At 40.1% G+C, this 21,344-nt stretch overlaps 1 protein-coding gene across 1 annotated transcript in view; it reads right to left on the reverse strand.

Annotated features, from left to right (window-relative positions):
• Positions 1-9,072: 9,072 nt before the first annotated feature.
• ABCA1 (ATP-binding cassette, sub-family A (ABC1), member 1) overlaps positions 9,073-21,344 on the reverse strand; it is a 138,503-nt gene continuing 126,231 nt past the window's right edge. Inside the window, exons 44-51 of the mRNA XM_010843531.1 lie at positions 20,745-20,807; positions 19,856-19,962; positions 17,496-17,637; positions 17,007-17,141; positions 15,235-15,338; positions 14,535-14,627; positions 13,589-13,832; positions 9,073-12,958 (exon numbers count right to left, since the gene is read on the reverse strand). Of these exons, the coding sequence (XP_010841833.1) occupies positions 12,818-12,958; positions 13,589-13,832; positions 14,535-14,627; positions 15,235-15,338; positions 17,007-17,141; positions 17,496-17,637; positions 19,856-19,962; positions 20,745-20,807 (1,029 nt within the window). The 3' untranslated portion in view covers positions 9,073-12,817. The remainder of the gene's footprint in view (positions 12,959-13,588; positions 13,833-14,534; positions 14,628-15,234; positions 15,339-17,006; positions 17,142-17,495; positions 17,638-19,855; positions 19,963-20,744; positions 20,808-21,344) is intronic.

A 21,344-nucleotide genomic window follows, 5' to 3' on the forward strand; every position in this document is an offset into this window, starting at 1 on the left:
CTGTGAAGAAAGCTGAGCGCTGAAGAATTGATGCTTTTGAACTGTGGTGTTGGAGAAGACTCTTGAGAGACCCTTGGACTGCAAGAGATCCAACCAGTCCATCCTAAAGGAAATCAGTCCTGAATATTCACTGGAAGGACTGATGCAGAAGCTGAAACTCCAATACTTTGGGCACCTGATGCAAAGAACTGATTCATTTGAAAAGACCCTGATGATGGGAAAGATTGAAGGCAGGAGGAGAAGGGGATGACAGAGGATGATATGGTTGGATGGCACCACCGACTCAAAGGACATGAGTCTGAGTAAACTCCGGGAGTTGGTGATGGACAGGGAGGCCTGGTGTGCCAGTGCAGGGGGTCGCAAAGAGTCCGACACGACTGAGCGATTGAACTGAACTGATGACACGCACAGGAATCCATACTGCCTTCCCAGTTATCTTACACACTTGCATTTTACACGAACTTTTACTAATTGTACACAGGTGTGCATGGAGATGAGGTGAAATTCAGCTAACTCTAAAGTCACACAGTTAACACTGGGGGTAAGATCCGTCGAAGGAACAAAAGGACACCAAGGGGTCAAGACCGACACCAAATTCCTGGCTGTGGGCCAGAGGCAGATGCCTCCCTGACTAGGCTGACCTGCCGCCCAGTCCCCACAGGACAAGCGGACCCACCCCGAAGCTTCATCTACCCTGATGCAGGGAGCACCCTACCAGCAGGAGGTCACAGGAGGAGGAACATGAGAGAGCATACCAGCCGCTGCCCTCCTCAGAGCTCGAAGCCTCAACATGCTTGCCCTCTAGAGAAGCCTGACTAGGGCTCTGGTCGCTCAGACACCGGCGCCTCAGGTACGTGCCGCGGGGACACCCACAGAGATTCCTGTGGGAGGGGAGGGGCCGGGAGAGTCTTCTGACGTAAGCGCACGGGCCGCGCATGCGCTTACGGGCCAGAGGCCAGGAGTCGGCGACTTCCTTTCGGCCGTGCAACGTATAGTGCAAGTCTCAACCTTGGGGTTAGGGACCCCGGGACGCCTGGGATGAGGGAGGAAAGGGTGGCGTTAGAGGAAGACCCTCTGCCAGGATCGCCTCGGACCGGCTTGCAAACTGCCATGGACAAGAAGCTTTTCTAGCCTCGGTGCCCAGCGGCCCTGAGGACACCCCTGAAGGGGTAGCTGCTGCCTTCTTGCCACCCCTAGAGGTGGCTGTCGCCTCAGTGGCCTGAGACACGTTTTCATCCAGCCTCTTGACTTGTCTTTTGACAAGCCCCTCCAGACTGAAGGGGGAAGGAGAAAAAGTCAGCCAGACGATGGCAACAGAACTGGCCTCCCCGTTTTAAACGAATACACAACCTCCCAGCATTTTGCAGACAGAGAACTATTATTTACACACACATAGGCATACATAGAGGATACTTTCTGGCAGGGCATTTCCTACCTAAAGTTAAGTTCACTAAATCTCTGGATATTAAACAGAGCAAAGTTTATGTAGTAAGCATCTGTCTAATACAAAAAGAATTAATTAAGGCGATGGCACCCCACTCCAGTACTCTTGCCTGGAAAATCCCATGGACCGAGGAGCCCAGTAGGCTGCAGTCCATGGGGTCGCTCAGAGTCGGACAGGACTGAGCGACTTCCCTTTCACTTTTCACCTTCATGCATTGGAGAGGGAAATGGCAACCCACTCCAGTATTCTTGCCTGGAGAATCCCAGGGACAGGGGAGCCTGGTGGGCTGCCATCTATGGGGTCGCACAAAGTCGGACATGACTGAAGCGACCTAGCAGCAGTAGCAGCAGTATAATTGGATGGTTTAAATGTCCTTCATGTTGCATCTGTAATTAAACATAATAATAATAATGATTAGCAAGGAGAGATAAAGCCTTCCTAAGGGATAAATGTAAAGAAATAGAGAAAAAAAATAGAATGGGAAAGACTAGAGATCTCTTCAAGAAAATTAGAGATACCAAGGGAACACTCCATGTGAAGATGGGCTCAATAAAGGACAGAAATGATACGGACCTAACAGAAAGCAGAAGATATTAAGAAGAGGTGGCAAGAATACAAAGAAGAACTATACAAAAAAGATCTTAGTGACCCATAACCATGATGGTGTGATCACTCACCTAGAGCCAGACATCCTGGAATGTGAAGTCAAGTGGGCCTTAGGAAGCATCACTATGAACAAAGCTAGTGGAGGTGATGGAATTCCAGTTGAGCTATTCCAAATCCTAAAAGATGGTGCTGTGAAAGTGCTGCACTCAATATGCCAGCAAATTTGGAAAATTCAGCAGTGGCCACAGGACTGGAAAAAGTCAGTTTTCATTCCAATCCCAAAAAAAGGCAATGTCAAAGATTGTTCAAACTAATGCAAAATTGCACTCATCTTACTCACTAGCAAAGTAATGCTCAAAATTCTCCAAGCTAGGCTTCAACAGTATGTGAACTGAGAACTTCCTGATGTTCAAGCTGTATTTAGAAAAGGCAGAGGAACCAGAGAGCAAATTGCCAACGTCCATTGGATCATAGAAAAAGCAAGAGAGTTCCAGAAATACTTCTTCTTCATTGGCATCCAGTCCCATCACTTCATGAAAAATAGATGGGGAAACAATGGAAACAGTGACAGACTTTATTCTCTTGGGCTCCAAAATCACTTCAGACAGTGACTGCAGGCATGAAATTAAAGGACACTTGCTCCTTTGAAGAAAAGCTATGACAAACCTACACCACATATTAAAAAGCAGAGACATTACTTTGCCAACAAAGGTCCATCTAGTCAAAGCTATGGTTTTCCCAGTAGTCATGTATGGATGTGAGAGCTGGATCATAAAGAAGGCTGAGAACCAAAGAATTGATGCTTTTGAACTATTGAAGGTATTGAAGAAAACTCCTGAGAGTCCCTTGCACTGCAAGGAGATCCAACCAGTCCGTCCTAAAGGAAATCAGTCCTGAAATTCATTGAAAGGACTGATGCTGAAGCTGAAGCTCCAATACTTTAGCCACCTGATGTGAAGAACTGATTTCTTAAAAAAGATCCTGATACTGGGAAAGATTGAAGGCAGGAGGAAAAGGGGATGACAGAAGATGAGATGATTGGATGGCATCACCGATTTGATGGACATGAATTTGAGCAAGCTCTGGGAGTTGGTGATGGACAAGGAAGCCTGGCGTGCTGCAATCCATGGGGTTGCAGAGTCAGACATGACTGAGTGACTGAACTGAACCAGCTGTTTCATTGACTACAGTAAAGCCTTTGTGGATCACAACAAACCATGGAAAATTCTTAAAGAGATAGGAATACCAGACCACCTTACCTGCTTCCTGAGAAATCTGCATTGGCAGGTCAGCCTGCCTGCCAATGCAGAAGACATAGATTCGAATCCTAGTCCTAGAAGATCTCACATACCATGAAGCAGCTAAGCCCAGTTCAGTTCAGTTCAGTTGCTCAGTCGTGTCCGACTCTTTGAGACCCCATGAATCGCAGCACGCCAGGCCTCCCTGTCCATCACGAACTCCCGGAGTTCACCCAGACTCACATCCATCGAGTCAGTGATGCCAAACTAAGCCCAGGTGCCACAACTACTGAGCCTGTGCTCCAGAGCCCAGGAGCTGCAACTACTGAGCCCACGTGCCACAACTGAAACCCACATGCCCCAGAGCCCGTGCTGTGCAACAAGAGAAGCCACTGCAGTGAGAAGCCTGCGCACTGCAACAAGAGAGTAGCCCCTACTCACCACAACTAGAAAAAGCCAGCACAGCAACAAAGACCCAGCACAGCCAAAAATAAACAAAATTATTTTTTAAAGAAGATAATAATGAGATGCCATTTTCACCAAGTAAAGATATCAGTTCAGTTCAGTCACTCAGTTGTGTCCAACTCTTTGCAACCCCATGGACTGCAGCACGCCTGGCTTCCCTGTCCATCACCAACTCCCAGAGTCCACAAAGAGAGTTCAGACATACTCATACATCATACATATCATGTATGTTATATAAGCATAAACATATATTCTGTGTGTAGATAAGTATATAAACATATAAAATATATACACATATACATAAATATCGGAGAAGGCAAGGGCACCCCACTCCAGTACTCTTGCCTGGCAAATCCTATGGACGGAGGAGCGTGGTAGGCTGCAGTCCATGGGGTCACTAAGAGTCAGACATGACTGAGCGACTTCCCTTTCACTTTTCACTTTCATGCATTTAAGAAGGAAATGGCAACCCACTCCAGTGTTCTTGCCTGGAGAATCCCAAGGACAGGGGAGCCTGGTGGGCTGCCGTGTATGGGGTCGAACAGAGTCGGACACGACTGAAGTGACTTAGCAGCAGCAGCAGCATACATAAATATGGAAAGTGAAAGTTGCTCAGTTGTATCCCTCTTTGTGACCCCATAGACTGTAGCCTGCCAGGCTCCTCTGTCAATGGAATCCTCCAGGCAAGAATACTGGAGTGGGTAGCCATTCCCTTCTCCAGGAGATCTTCCCAACCCAGGAATTGAACCAGGTCTCCTGCATTGCGGGTGGATTCTTTACCATCTGAGCCACCAGGGAAACCCAAATTAGAAAAGTGGTAGGATTAATCCTGGGTGGTAGCATTAGAAACTATTCCTGCTTTCTCTTTTTGTTTATCTGCATTTTCCAAAATCTATACAAGTACCGCGTTATAAGTATTTTTAACTTTTTAAGTAATTTAAGTACAAGAACATGTATTTCAATCTTCTTTAGAATACCACACTATTTTGAAGAACACAAATAATAAACAATATGCGGTTGGCATAAAAAGATGTTATAATTATGAGAAGAAATTCAAATAAGTGCTAAAAACGAATATCATTGCCATAGAAAATTCTCTGTTGACTTTTTAGAATCTATTACTAAATATAACAGCAAGACCTTTATTTTCTACTTCTTATCTTTACAAAGAAATGCAATAAATATTAATACAGATTTTTCCTTGGAGGTTAAGTTTCGGCTACTTTTTAATTGCTTCTGGGCATCAGTCAAATATTCAGTAAATACAATTTTTTTTTTATAATCTCGCTTTTTAAAATAAAGTAAAAGCTTTCAGTTTCTTCATTTATAAAACCGGTTTGACTAATTCATTTACAAATTTCTCACCCAAATCTCTGACCTCTCTGAAATCTCATCACCAGCATACTTAGTGCTGCCTTTTTGATATTCATTATTTTCATTGAAAGAATAGGACTTTCAGTTTTGGGTTAATGTTTCTGTCTTTCTTAGTGGTAGTAATGCCACAGTCTTTAGCATCTATTTCTGGTTTATTTCTGCAGTTCATGTTTCCAGTGGAACGAGAGTGCAGACAGCCATGCAGCTGGGAGACATCAGTCTCATGAGGACCCCAGAGTGGTGGCAGCTGGTAAGCTATTTCACTAGGCACAAGTTATTCTTACAACAAATCAGATTTAGTCAATAACTTTATATGCCTTCTTATGAATTTCTTTTTCAGTTCGAGAAAGTGTCAGTTGCCTAGTGTCTCAGCAGAATATGCTTCTGATTCCTATGTCATACTCACCACTGAAATAGTTTTCCACTGATATAAGAAGCATTCGTTAACTGTCATGTGTCTGCTAATCTGCTTCAATTCTTCAAAGAGATTCTCACTTTTGTCTGAAGAAAGTAGTAAGTTAATTTGCTATGCCTCTACATTTTTAAAGCCAGCTCTGTCCTTTGTCACTACCACCTCAGGATAGTTCTGTTCATTTTCCCCGAAGCATTTCAGTATCTATTATATTTTAGAAATATGTAGTTGCCATTACTTCTTGATCATGATTTTCATTTGTTTCAGACTATCTCTTATTTTAATAACCTTTTGTTCTATAGGATTTTCTTATATGCATATGATGATTTTACATTTCTGTGCCTGACAGTGTTTTTAATTTATATACAATGGCTATGGGTTTTTTTAATCATATCTGTGATATCTGAGCTTTTTAAAAAGATTTTTGCCCAGTAAAATTTATTTTATGATATCAAATGGGATCCAGAAGAATATTACATCAAATACACTTCTTTAGCTTGGGAAAGTACAATATCACCTGTTTTAATTATGGTTTTGACATTATTTGTCACTTTCACTTGGAAAATAATTTTTTAAAAACTTCAGAAGACTTGTTTTATATCCTGAAATGCATTCATTTACAGTTTTATTAATTTTTGTTCATTTTGGATCACCGTTTAATGAAGATCTGTGGGACATCTATTTGTGAGCTCAGTTGGTAAAGAATCTGCCTGCAATGCGGGAGACCTGGGCTTGATCCCTGGGTTGTGAAGATCCCGTGGAGAAGGGAAAGGCTACCCATTCCAGTATTCTGACCTGGAGAATTCTATGGCCTGTATAGTCCATGGGGTCGCAAAGAGTCGAACATGACTAAGCAACTTTCACTTTCATGTTTATGGAAATGCTTGCTCTAATAAAAGCCTACATATCTGTTTTGTTTTTTCTTAATTTGCATTTTATGTTGATATTATCAACTCTGGAGCTTTTATTGTATTGCTATAGGATGGTGATGGGCTTCCCAGGTGGCACTAGTGGTAAAGAATCCGCCTGCCAATGCAGGAGACATAAGAGATGGGACTTTACATGCATTCACCCATAGGATGGTAACACAGTGATAATTTACTAACTTTATTGTAAATGTTAAGTTACATCAAGAAAACAGCAGATAGTAATCCCAGAAGGAGGGTTTCTTTAGTCCTGCCACAGACATGCTAGTTTTCCTTGAAACACCTTTAATTTCCATTTTAGTTGTGTACCTCTGTCTGCTAAAACTTGGTTTGGTAAATCCAAGCTCTTTTGATAGTCTGTATTTATAGCTATATTATTTTAAATTTCTAAAACAGATTGTAAATGTAAAATAGTATATAATGAATTAGCTAAGGGAAATTTGGAAAACAAGGTACAGTGTGTTAGGCTCCTGATAGAAGAAATGTCTAAAGGATTAAAAAAAAAAAAGTCTAAAGGATTAAAAAAAGAAATGTCTAAAGGAAAGGTGAGATGGTGTTCAGGTGCTATCTATAGTATAAGCAGACAAGAAAAGAATCCAAAGAGTTTTGTAATCCAACTATCGTCATGTTTTCTGTTTCCCTTCAAAGAAAAACCTCCTTTAGAGTTGGTGACTCATATGGTAAAGAATCTGCCTGCAATACAGGAGACTGGGGTTCAATCCCTGGATCGGGAAGATCCCCTGGAGAAGGGAATGGCCACCCACTCTAGTGTTCTTGCCTGGAGAATTCCATGGACAGAGGGATCTGGCAGGCTACAGTCCATAGAGTTGCAAAGAGCCATGACTGAGCAACTAACACTTCACTTCATACTCACCATCTTCCTTTCCTTACCCCGTTTTCTTTCTTGAACCAAATCCAATTAGGTCTGTATCTTTGTCAGTCTGCTGAAATGATTCTTCTGAAGATCACCAAAGACCTCTTTCTTGCCAAATTCAGTTGCCCTTACCTTGCTCATCTTCTCAGCAGTAATGGACACAGTTGACCACTTCTGCCTTCTTGAAAGTATTTGATTCTGAGCTTCAATACATGGTATCTTCTGCAATGCTGGAGACCTGGGTTCGATACCTGGGTTGGGAAGATCCCCTGGAGAAAGGAAAGGCTACCCACTCCAGTATTCTGGCCTAGAGAATTCCATGGACTATACAGTCCATGGGGTCGCAAAGAGTTGGACACAACTGAACAACTCTCACTTCTTCACATCTTTCTCTTAGATTTTCCTCCTCTTCACTGGCCAGTCCCTCTGTTCTCTTTGCTGGCTTGTCTTCTAAATGTGGGTAGCATCTCAGACCTCAAGCATGTTCTCTTTCTTCTCTCCAGGTAAGCTCCTTCACTCCCGAGGCTTAATCATATATATGATTGACACACTTTTATCTTTTTTCCCATATTTGCCTCTGAGCTCCAGACTGAAATACCAACTGCCTAGTTTGACAAACTAGAAATCACTTTGATATCTCTCTTTCCCTCATCTCCTTCATGCAGCCTGTTGGCTGTGTCTCTAAATAGATCCTCAGTGTTACCATCCCTCCCTCTGTCGCTATCATCCTGGTCCAAACCACCATCATCTCCTACTGAGCACCGCCCCCATCCCCCTACTGTCTTTTCTTCCCATATAACCAACAAAGTTCTTTCTGAAACAAAGATTGGATCAAACCACTACCTTGTTTAAAACTCACCAGTGGCTCCCCATTGCACTCATAATAAAATCCAAGTACCTTAAAGACCTGGACGATGAGGCCCCACAAGTTCTGGGTCCTACCATCTCTGATTCCATCCCCTATAACTCGGACACTAGAATTCTCTCCAACTCGCCAAGTTCTTTCCCACCTGTGGTTTTTGCACAGAGTGTTCTTTCTTCTGGGAGCATTCTTCCTCAGTTAACATTCTTCCTCAGTTCAGTTCAGTTCAGTTGCTCAGTTGTGCCTGACTCTCTGTGACCCCATGGACTGCAGCACACCAGGCTTCTCTGTCCATCACCATTTCTTGGAGTTTTCTCAAACTCACGTCCATTGAGTCAGTGATGCCATCCAACCATCTCATCCTACATTCTTCCTACACACCTTCCAATGTTGGCTCCTGTTTGTTTTGTTTACATTTGAACTTAAATGTCACTCCGCAGAAGCCTGACTCCTCTCTGTCACCACGCGATATTTTCTACTTAGCACTTAGTGCTATTACATTTATTTGCCCACACATCCATTGTGACTATAACTTCTTCAATGAAATTCAAGTCCATTAGAGCAGGAATTCTGTCTTCTTCAACACTGTATCCCCAGAACTGTAAGAGTATCTGGTGCATGATAATGTTCAGTAAATATTTGTTATGTTATTGCAGAATGAGACTGAAGTGATTTTACAAGGACAATTTTAACTGGATACCTAACTTCACCAAAAGAATCCTCTGCTAACTACTAGCGGTGTCACTCTGGACAAGTTCCTTATTCTCTGAGCCGCAGTCTACTCCTATGTCAAATGGTACTATTTACCTCATAGGCCAGGTTCTGAGGATTAAATGAAATATCTGACAACACAGTAAAACACTTGAAAAGGGTAGCTAATCATCTCAAGGTTTTTCATATTCAATGTGCACATTAGCATTCCAGTTTCCAGAGCTTTTTTTAATCTGTAAATGTTTATATACAAAGAGGGTACACCCATGACAGTCCTTGTACTTTTGGTTGAATAAACAAAAGCTCCATTTTGCTGCCTTTGTGCTTCCTCAGTATCAAGGAAGCAATGACATTTTTATTAAATGGCTTAGCTACAGAGTAATTGTGGAGATCTCTGCAGCTTCATGATCATTAAGCAGAATAAGTTTACCTAAATCCTCTTAAACTGAATCATGAAAGTTCCAAACACCCTCTATTTTCAAGTAGTCCCCTTGATTCTCTTGTGATTAACAGGACATTTAGTCTTTTCTAAATTTCTGCTTTTGATCCAAGTATCCTCCCTTCTCCAAGCAGACACTTCTTACTTCTGTAATGACTTTATAAGCTTTAACAGTAGGTGGTGCTATGAATGCACGAAAATAAATTAGTATAGACCACAATAGAACCATCACAGGTTTATTTCGTGACTTATAACAACATAGAAATATGCCTTTTTTTTAATACTTTCTATAAAGTTATTGACAATACAAAAATTTTTTTTCTTTTTTTTCTTTTAATGAAAATGATTTAACTTAGAAATCTATTGTGAAACTTTTGTCTAGTTTTGCAATTCTCAGATATTCCAGTGCAAAAATAGATCCCATTACAGACAGCATAAAGTGCTTGGAATGAAGGGTCAATGATAAAGAAAAAGCACAAAAACATGGTTTAATCCTAGGGTATAAGAAGGGAGAACAGAATTCTTAAAACTTATGGAAGTATAAACATTCTATAAAAAGGGATGCAAAAATTCTGAAGAGAATTAGAACAATATTTCTATAATACTATATTACTAGTAAACGGTAACAAGAGTAGAAATTAATATCTCAATGTCAAAGTGGTTCAATATAATATGACACATGGCTCTTTGGAAAAAACATTTTACCTGATATATACAACCACAAGAAGAAAACAGACAAATCCCTTTAGTCAATGATTACTATGCAGTGAATGTTGTGCAACATTTAATAGTCACAATGCATATGCCTTCAGTACAGATACTGAAATACAGTAGTTTGAGGTTTGGTTATTGGTTTTTTAACAATGACCTATGCTGGGTATCTGTATATAGAGGGCTTTGTTATTGTTTTCTTTTGTATTTTTTCATATTCACAGTTAATAAGGCTTCAGGTGTCCAAAAGAAGCAAAAGCAGAAATCTCTGAACACTTACAAAAAAATTTTTTTTGTTAAACTCACGTGGTTACATTTCCACAGGGATGATATAGAAATTTTACTTGACTGAGCAGAGTTGGTAAAAATCTCTACTATAATTAGGCTTACCCAGAAAAATTTTAAAGACTGCAATTTGGATATCTAATAACAGTACTAATGAAGTAGATGAGTAGCTGTAGATTGTTTCTAGCTTAAGATAGCTTTTAAATCCATATTGAAATGTTGCATTTTTCAAAGTAGTTCACAGTATCTTTTGATTTTTTTTTAATATGGCCTTGAAGTAGAATAATCGAAAAAAAGGAGCTGTTCATGGTTTTAATACAATACAGATTTAGGACATGATTCTGCTGAAATGGGGAATCTAGCAGAAGCTTAATTTTGGAAAATACTAAACAAGGAGAAACAATCATTCTATGAATTTTATATCATTAAAGACAGCATAAAATATGAGGTTAGGCCAATAATTATTGGGAAAATGTCTTTATTACTTGTTTATCATTTTAGAAAATATTGTCAATACTCTCTAACGGTCATTTTCTTTTCTCCAAGCAACAAGTCGCATGATAACATGCAGTAAATTTTAAAAGAAAAAATGTATACTTGGAATAGATCTGAAATCTTGTACTTTAGAATTAATACCTAATTTTTTAAAAGGAAAAGACATTAGTAATGATATTAAAAGATCAGTTTAACTTCAAACAGTATATCTTTCATAATTTTGTTGTCTCAAGACAGATAACATTATTTTTAACAAGTATTTACTGACTATAAACAATTAAACTGACTTGGAAAAGTCTGAAATAATTTTCATGTGGGGGGGCATTTGCTTTTTTTTTTTTTCCCGGGATAGTGACTGAAGAGAGAAAAAATTTGAGATTGTCAGAATGGGGTATCTGAGATTTTCAAAGCCAATATTCAAAGGTACTAAATGCCATAAGCACAAGTTTTATGTTATTCAACAAGTTTTGAAGTTAATCTTGTGACCCTATGACATAAGCTTTCTTGCCTTTTACATTGTTGTTATTTTCAAAAAGTGGGCTTCAATATTCTTTCAGTGGGTTCCCACAACCACAACAAAACCTGTATTTGTAAACCAGTTATCTGATGAACATGGCACAGGAAATCTACTGAAACTTAATTTCTCCCCACGCCATCCATCCATACTCACTCAGTTATAACATACACTCAAAGAATACTTGACTAATGAGCTTATACTAAAAGTATGCTTAATGATCTTAAAGATGCTTAAATATAATGTTGTCATAACATCTTGGCCATCATACTGTTTTCAAGTCACTAGGCATTAGTCAGATAATCCATTTGCAAACATACGTGAAAAATTAAAGCTAGCGAGGCAGTGTGGCCATACTCCTCTGTGCCACAGGGTTCTACAAAGAGGCCACTCTAAATTTTCAGAAGTCACTAATAGAACTTACAATTCCAAATAAGGTTAAAAGTACAAAGATTGTTCTCAAAATACAACTCCATATTTTCATATTCTAGATTAATTCAAAAAGCCAGAAATAATACTATGCTTGTGTCAAAGGACAAGATTTGAGATGCACTGTACCATGTTAGTAGACAAGCAAGACAAATGGACACAGACTTCCCTTGATTCCAAATACATCATCTCTTTCATCACATGCCATGGCCTCCCCAGCTCGCAGCCCCAACAATGTGGTTGCTGATTCTTTGCTTCTTACCTGGATCTAAGTATACTTAGAGTCCCAGAAAGATAATCTTAGAGACTCATGGTTCCAAGCAAGGGACAACAATGAAACCAAGTTTTGCTTTTGCATGTCATCATGCAGTTTGCATGTCACCATCACCAGAGCAGCTCAAAGAGGGAATCAAAGCAGGACTTTCCCCACACATGGCACTATTTCATCACCCGTATTTGATGATGTCAACAGACTGAGTAGCGCAGCTCTCACAAAAGTGTGCAAGGCATACCATGGTGCTTCAGGCTTTCTGAGAAACTTGGCACTAGTAATTCTGGCACACTCCTTGCCAGCAGTGGCTATATCACCGGGAAGCCAGTCTCTTGGCATGGCATGGCATAATGAATGAGCATGTGCATGCCTTTGATTTTGAAAAATAATCACTGGCCATGATCACTTGATGAATTATTGTTGCAACCCCAGTAAAAATACAAAGGAACAAAAAAAGTATGTCAAACTCATATGTCCACTGGGTTCCATACTAGAGTTTCACATGAGTATAAGGTAATAAACTAAATTCAAGTCTTTTTCACTCGAGAGCCATATGAGACATAGGCTACAAAGGCACTGCCCTTGTAATGGAATTTTGTTTTCATTGCATTGAATTGCATTGCATTGAACAGTATCAGTACAGTATCCAGTTTACTTCTTCCCACAAAATCTTCTAGCTCTTTCCTCTGGAACACTTCACATGGTACAAAGGAAGGTCTAGTTTCTCCTTTCTTCCAGCCACCGTATATGGACAAGATTCTTCATACATAACTTTCTTTCACTTTCTCATCCTGCAGGAAAGATGTGAGGACTGCAACGTCCACTACTGTCTGGTTTTTGTGTAATGACAGGTCCTTTAAGTGGTCATCATCACTTTGGTCCTTGGCAAAGTTTACAAATACCTGTCAAAATAAAGACGGACCATTATAAACACCTCTAACTTGCGCTCTCTTTATTCAAGTTGCACTTTTCCCCATGTGGAAATTAGGCCACATAGAAGAATCTGAGATTGAATAAATAGATTAACTGGAAAACTTTGTGTAGGACGGAGAAAGGAATGATTGAAAAAGCATTAATCATTAAAAAAGTAAAAAACTGCCCTTATATATTGCCCCTCCAAATCAACCAACTGCTCAATCATCTATTTACTTTGACTCATACAGACTTGATTAAAGGGAAGGGGGATGAAAACTAACATTTGCTGAATAGCTACTAAGGGCCAGGATCTCTTTTGTACCTGATGTCATTTAATTTAAATGGAATACTGTACTGGGCCTAATACCTGCCCATGGCAGATACTCAATAAATTGCAGTTTTTATGATTAGTATGACAATTAATTCTCATAATAACCCTATGAAATCAGTAGCATCATCTCCCTTTTCAGATTCAGGGAGGTTAGGTAAAAAGCATAACTAACAGTAGACAATCAGGAGTTCATGCTCAGATAATCTATACTGTTCTAGGGCCCATAATGAAGGGGGAGGAGTCCTCACCCTGAAAAGCAAATCTACTTTTGACACTCAAAGCTTACTTGGTCAAGTGTTGTCTGAGAGACAGAGTAGTCTTCTATGTGGAGTCGCTTTTTGCTCTGGGAAAGGATGCTGAAAATCCTGGCCAGGGAAGACAGTGAAGACGGAAGCTGGTACTGAAGCATGTTCCGGTGCTTCTCCTTCAGGACGCTTCCTGGAAAGGCGAGTTCAAAGAACTCCTGTACAGGCTTCAGGTCAGGGTTCGACCCTGCTATTCGTACAACTATTGTATAACCATCTCCAAACCTGAAAGCAGGAAAAAGAAAATCCTAAAAGCAGGGGAAAAAATTATCCTGAAAGCAGGCAAAAGAAAATCAAATTGAAGACTCTGGGGAAACTTCTCAAAAGAATACTTAACTCTTGGGTCCTGAAAGAGAAAGTGGTCCCTGCCAGACCCAGAAATCAGTTTCAGAGAAAAGGAACCAGTTGTCATATACTGAATAACCTATTCTATTTGAGCTGCCTTGCCGAGTGCTTTAGACATGACTTCATTTAATCCACACTTGGACCTGTGAAATGTTACGGAGAAACTGAAACCTAGAGAGTTGGTCACTTGCTCATGATACAAAACTCAGACGTGGTAGGGCTGGGGTGTGGACCCAACACCAGTCAAACCAACTGGTGTGTTTGACTCCAAAGTCTATGCTCCAACTTTACTGGCACGTATAAATCTTCCCATTATATCTCTATAACAAAACCAGAAAGTAGCTATTCCTAGAATACTGACTCTCAGAGAGGTTAAATAACTTGCCCAAGTGCATACAACCAGTAAAAGGCAAAGAGAGAATTTGCACACAGCTCTGCTGGACTTCAAAGTCCTCATTCTTTGCCCTACACCATTTTGTTCAGTTTATTCCCTTGGTTTTAGAACCACCATGTATACATTCACAAAAGAATAAATACACAATTTCTCATTATGTGGAATCCCAAAGAAATTGTCTTTGTTACCTATTTTTCAGATGTTGAACACTGCCAAGACACCTGAACCGCCCGTTGACCATAATGGCCATCCTAGTGCAGAGAGCTTCACATTCTTCCATACTGTGGGGACACAGAATGAGGTTTAGTCCGAGAAAGATGCTCCTGTAACCATCAGAACATCACCATGACATCTGGCGTTTCAGAGAAACAGATTCTTAGCTTCCTAGAGTATAACTGCATCCTGCTAGAAATTTCATGAAGATGTAGGGGAAATAATGCTCACTGCCATGTCGTTTACAATTGTGAAGAAGCTGAGAATGATCCAAGTGTCTACACAGAAGAGGAACAGTTAGGTAAATTAGGGTATATGCTAATGGAATACTATTCACTAATAGCTATAAGAAATGATGACACACCTCAACTATAACAGACTTGGAATACTGTTCTCAATATTGTTAAGTGAAAAAGAACTTGGTATATATGCCAAAGCTTGCATTTTTGTTTGTAAAAAACATATACACTGTGTATAGATTTGCAGAGGAAAACTTTGCAAAGATATATTGCCCAGTGATAATAATAGTTGTCTCCTGGTGATACATCAGGTGATCATAATTTTTTTTTTCTTTGCCTTTCCGTGTTTTCTGTTCTTACACAGCGATCATATATACTACTTGGAAAAGCTAAAAATTATACAACAACGAAGTCAAGCCGACTCTTCACTACAGACCTGTGAGAGGTAAGCACTACTGATCTCCCTTCCTTGATGATACTTAGGGCACAATTCCACAGGAAGCGCCGGGCTTTAGGGTCCATGCCTGTGGTTGGTTCATCCTGTAAACAGAACAGAATAAGTCTTATTATGTGTTGGAAAAAAATCAAAGATAGGTTTGGTCTTAAATGCAGAAGCATTTCAGAAATAGCCTAAGATTTAACTTACCATTCTATTTATTTCCTGATGGATCAAAAAACCAGACCTTACATAAAAGCATATTTCATACTTGTTTTTAACCAGTTCACTTTTATAACTGTCACTGAAGTAGAAAACTCAAATTTAATTTTGGTGAAATTAAATTTCTCCAAATAAACAGAAGGAAAAGGGAAAAGTCATTTAGTTTCAATCATCTTTTCATGACTGAAAAGCATATACTAAAAATTATTTTTGTCTGAAATGCTACTGAAGTCAGTTCAAAAACTGAATAAATTTTTTTTTTATTCTAGTTCACTCTGGCTTAGCCTGTTATACTCTACTTGCTGGTCTTCAGTTCCGTTCAGTTCAGTCACTATTTGTGTCTGACTCTTTGTGACCCCATGGACTGCAGCATGCCAGGCTTCCCTGTTCATCACCAGCGCCCGGAGCTTGCTCAAACTCATGCCCATCGAGTTGGTGATGCCATCCAAAGATCTCATCCTCTGTCGTCCTCTTCTACTCCTGTCTTCAATCTTTCCTATCATCAGGGTATTTTCTAGAGTCACTTCTTCACATCAGGTGGCCAAAGTATTGGAGTTTCAGCTTCAGCATCAGTCCTTCCAATGAATATTAAGGACTGATTTCCTTTAGGATTGAGTGGTTTGATCTCCTGGAAGTCCAAGGGACTCTCAAGTGTCTTTTTCAACACCACTGTTTAAAAGCATCAATTCTTCAGCACTCTGTTTTGTTTATAGTCCAACTCTCACATTCATACATGACTACTGGAAAAACCATAGCTTTGACTAGATGGACCTTTGTCAGCAAAGTAATGTCTCTGCTTTTTAATATGCTGTCTAGGTTGGTCATAGATTTTCTTCCAAGGAGCAAGAATCTTTTAATTTCATGGCTGCAGTCACCATCTGCAGTGATTTTAGAGCCCCCCCGAAAAAAGTCTGTCAGTGTCTCCATTGTTTCCCCATCTATTTGCCATGAAGTGATGGGATCGGATGCCATGATCTTAGACTTGCTGCTCTTAGAGAAACAAATTCTAAATCTAAACACTCTGGATAACTTTAAAGCCTCAGTCCAAGGCTTCTTCCTGTAATAACTTCAGTGCCCTTCTCCTCTACAGAAGAAAAAGGTCAAAGGCCACTGTTGGTCTGATCTTCTGTTTTCCATTTATCCATATTTAAGGAACTATGACCCAAAGGTGCTACTTAGGAATCCTGAAGCTGTAACAACATTCTCCATCTCCAGAGGATGAACACATAGATGGCATACAGAATGGTCCAAAGAAAGTTAAATCCTACACCCAGCCTCAGTAACCATTGTTGGGATTCTCCATGCTGGAGAAACAAGGTCCCTGGAGTATCTCCCTCTCTGGAACATCTGAGGGTAAGGCAGATACACCCCATGTGTGTTATGAAGAGGGACGGGGAGCTTCCCTCTGGTTCTCTGAGGCTATTCCTCATCAGGTGAGGTGGGGCTTGCCATTGCCAAGCCAGTCATGCACATCCTGGACATCCAGGACTTTAGAATAGAGATGCTTTCCATTCAGGCCAGAACAGGGTTTTCCATTCAGTCACACTCACCAGAAACACCACTGGAGGCCCACCAATCAAAGCCATGGCTGTTGAGAGCTTGCGCTTATTGCCTCCACTGTAGTTCCCAGCATATTTTTCTCCATACTTCACAAGGCCCAGTTTCCGAATCGCCCACTCGCCAACCTAAGAGTGATAAAAAAGCGCCATTTGGTAATTTTATCATGCTTTCTTACACTTGCGTGTGAGAATTCTTTCACTGAGCAGGACCAGATTCTATACAATCATGACCTGGACAGTGCCTGCAGCACAGGGAGCAGCACTCCCTCTCTGCCCTCCAGAGTGAGCCTGATCTCCCATCCCTACCCCACCGCCGCAACTTCCCCCTTTGAAAGGAGCTGCAAAGAGCCAGCACTTCCTGTCCCTGCGTCCATAAGGATGAACAGCCTGAAGCCGACGGCCATATGTGAAGGTCACAGCCAAAAGGCAGGCTGTCAGGATGCCAAAGGAGGCAGGCTGGCTTTCCGGTGCCCACAGTACCTTGCCTACTTCTTTCTCCGGGACTCCTCTCAAAAGGGCAAAGAACTCCACGTGTTCTCTTCCAGTCAGCAGCTCTGTGATGGCATCAAACTGAGGGCAATAGCCCATGTTCTGATGGACTTCATGGATGTCTGATAAGATACTGCAAAGAAAAGCAAAACTGGTCAGGCTTTTAAGCATCTTGGTACTCTGGTCAGACCATCTTGCCTAACATTCTATTCAGTGTGCTTGTGCGTGACAAACAGACCAGTGAGCACACTTGCTTCTAGCTTCAAGGAACAGCCTTTCTGCCCTCAGGATGCCAGCCCCTCCTGGAAGTCAGGGTTCCTGCCTCCATCCTGCCTAGTCCTTTCCCCTGGTTCCCCCAACACCTCAATCTGCAAGCTTGGTCCCATTTCAGAATTCCCAAGTCCACCCCAACTGCGGCGCTATCTATATCAACGATCTTAGTCAAGCTATCCAGGGGCTTTAACAGGAAGTGTCCATTCCTGACTTAATTCTGTGGCCCAGTCATATGCACCATGTGCTCTGTTGCGTCATTTAAGCCAGAAAAGGCCCAGCAATTTGGGTGACTTCCCTCTGCTTTTTGCTGCCTATACACTGACTTGGCCACAGCAGGATCCAAACCCCATAGTACTGCTAAATATTCAATGCAGAAACTCCCCTGCTTTTGAAGGTTTTCATGAGAACCTGATGACAACAAAAAACGTAACTACAGATACAATTTTACATATACTGGTAGGGGCAGCTTTTAGGCCCCATGAAGCCAATCTAGGGTTAAGGATCCCTGATGTAGGAGGAAGCTCAGTGTCACATCCAGTCTGATGGCTGCACTTCAGTCACCTCTGGAGAGCCATGGGTTCAGCCTGTCAGCAGTATTCATTCCTCTCTGCACATCAGTTAGTAGGCCCAGGTCCAATGTTTTCCAGAATTGAAGTGCTCACAGACCCTGTGCCTAGACCTCACAGCTACAGTGCCCATACCAGTCTTCAGAACCAGGCAATGTGATGAACCTTAGTTTGGACCAGTTATTGCTACTATTGCTATATACCCCAGGAGCCTGGTACTAGAAACAAACCTGGGGAAGCATGTATGTAGCCTCAGGCCTGCTATTCTAGAAATTCTGTTCTCTTAAACCGCCACACTGTTACTAAAACAAATGTAAGATGCAGAGAAAAGTCATGAGTACATTAAGTTCCTTGATGTTTTCAATTTTATTGGCTAGGAGCCCTTTGTCCAAATTGTGATCCATCCCCCATTTGTACATTATAAAATAAATTGAGTGGGTCACAACTAGTATCATTAAGACGGCATGGCAGAGAGTGGAGTAAGAAATACTGAATGCACTACAAGCAGTAAGAGTAGGGAGTATTTTACCAAATTATTTAAGCTGTATGCCTGTTTACATGTTTTTGTGCATTTACTTGACTGAGAGGTAAAATGTATTTGCTATTATAGGACATAATCAAAAAGTCTGAAAGCCACAGATTTGTACCATTTCTCCATATAAAAAGCCCAGAGAAGTTCCACATATTTAGAACGCTCGAGGGTTTCACTTTCAAAGTTGCCCAGCAGGACCATACTGTAGGTATACTTTACTCCTTAAGATCAGACTGCTCAGAGATCTCTGCGTTCTCAAGTAATAGCCCAGTGGTAGCATCCATTGTTGCTATGAACTTTAGCGGGCAGTTTCACAAGTATATAACCTTTTATCTTGATGAAACAATCAAAATGAATACAAGGACATACTTAGTGAAAAACAGAAACAAATATCCAACAATTAAGGAACTGGTGAAATAAATGCCCAACAATAAGGAAATAGTGAAATAAACTACAGGTACATGTACATAGAGGCATTTTATGCAGCAATGTAAAATTCTACATCTTAGAATATGTAACCCATTGGGAAAAAGTCATCATACAGTCACTAGCAACAAAAAACTAATTTAAAAATCTAGATCTAATATAATCTCAATTTTATAATGTATTTATATGTGTATATAAAATAGAGATTTGGGTTGATGGGAATGTTGTAAAATTGTATTGCGATAACGGTTGTACAACTCTGCATATTGCCTAAAAGTCACTGAATTGTACTCTTAAAACGAGCAAACTGTATGGTACATAACTTATACCTGAATAAATCTGTTAAAAAAAATAAAGTGAGACTAAAAGGAAATGCAAATAGTTGTTATTTGTAGGTACTGGAATTATGGATTTTTATTTTCTTCTTTACAGTTTACTATATTTCAACATTTTTAGAAACTATACAGTGCTGTTATATCAACAAAATCACAATATATTCATTTAAATAAAGTTTAAAAAAGTCTTTGTGGCAAAATGCAGACTTGTTTTCTCACCTATTTTTGTTAAGGAAAGCATCTCCTCTGGTAACAGTGGTATCTCCCGTTAACATCTTGAAAGTTGATGATTTCCCAGCTCCATTAACACCCAGAAGTCCAAAGCACTGAAAATGATTGGGTCAGTAATATTAGCAAACTACTAAAAATCTGAATATAAATGACTCATAAATAGTCACTTCAGCTTCATTTTTATGTAACATGATCCTAAAATGTCACTCTTAATGAAGAGTAAAATATTTTCCAGGTTTTCAGAAGTCATATCGATGTTTAATCATACATTTTATAATGGAATCATTTTAAATGTGGATGTGTTTGTAAATATTCTTTGAGTTGTTGGGTTAAAGCCAAAGTTAATGAGTAAAAAAGAGTAATGAAAGCCAACAAGTCAAATTTCACCATCGAATCTAGCTAAAGGGCATACAAGAATACAAACATAAATAAAGAGAAAATCTTTTTTAAAATCTATTTGAATTCATTATCATCTTGAATGGATCATAAAATCACTTTCTAGATGAACATACTTTTCTTAAATTGTCTGAGATTATCCAAAATTGTTGATACACGGGGCCACTAGTTTTGATATATGCATGCGTGCGTGCTTAGTCACTTCAGTCATGTCCGACTCTCTGCAACCCCATGGACCATGGCCCGCCAGGCTCCTCTGTCCATGGGATTCTCCAGGCAAGAATACTGGAGTGGGTTGCCATTTCCTTCTCCATTTGATATATGGGGCCCTCAAACTTTCAATGACTGACTGCTACACATAGCTATAAATGGAGTAGCCTTTTTAAATCACTTTTAACTTCTTACAGACATTGTTGCTTGACTGGAGTAGAGACAGTCTGAATTAATAGGGGCAAACACAATGTAGGTAAAGTGCCTTTACCTCACCAGGAGGAATGCCAACGCAGATCCTGTCAACAGCAGGTTTCCTCTTTCTTCTGTATACCTGCAACCAGCACAATGCAAAGAGTCATGAGCTGCAGTGACTAGCTAGCCCAGGCAACTGTGGGAGAGGGAATTGTGACCTAAACACACCACGAAATTCAACTCATTGATAAGACTAAGTCAGATACTTGATGTGCCAAAGCCTTGGTCTGTCTCTGTGGCAACTGGCTTTTGAATAACCCTGATGCTCAAAATATAAATGAATTTCTTTGTATTTTTTTAATCAAATATCAGACTTTAAAAAATATATTTGTCATTAACATCTACATAATTTTTATTTAATATAAAGACATTGCAGATATTTTTAAAATTAAATTCTATGGGATAAAAATTTGTTATCAAAACACTGCAAATATTGAACATATTATAAAAAAGTGAATTGTTGTTGTTATGGCACCTAGAAAGGGTGGAAATAGATCCTCCTTTTAATCAATGGGGATTTACCAGCTTTTTTGAAATTCAAAATCAATCATTTATTCTCCCAACTTCAGCTTTGACTCGATATACAATATTAGATGTTTTAATAACTAACACATAA

The sequence above is a fragment of the Bison bison genome, unplaced genomic scaffold (assembly GCF_000754665.1).
Source record: "Bison bison bison isolate TAMUID 2011002044 unplaced genomic scaffold, Bison_UMD1.0 scf7180017864183, whole genome shotgun sequence".
Taxonomy (NCBI): domain Eukaryota; kingdom Metazoa; phylum Chordata; class Mammalia; order Artiodactyla; family Bovidae; genus Bison; species Bison bison.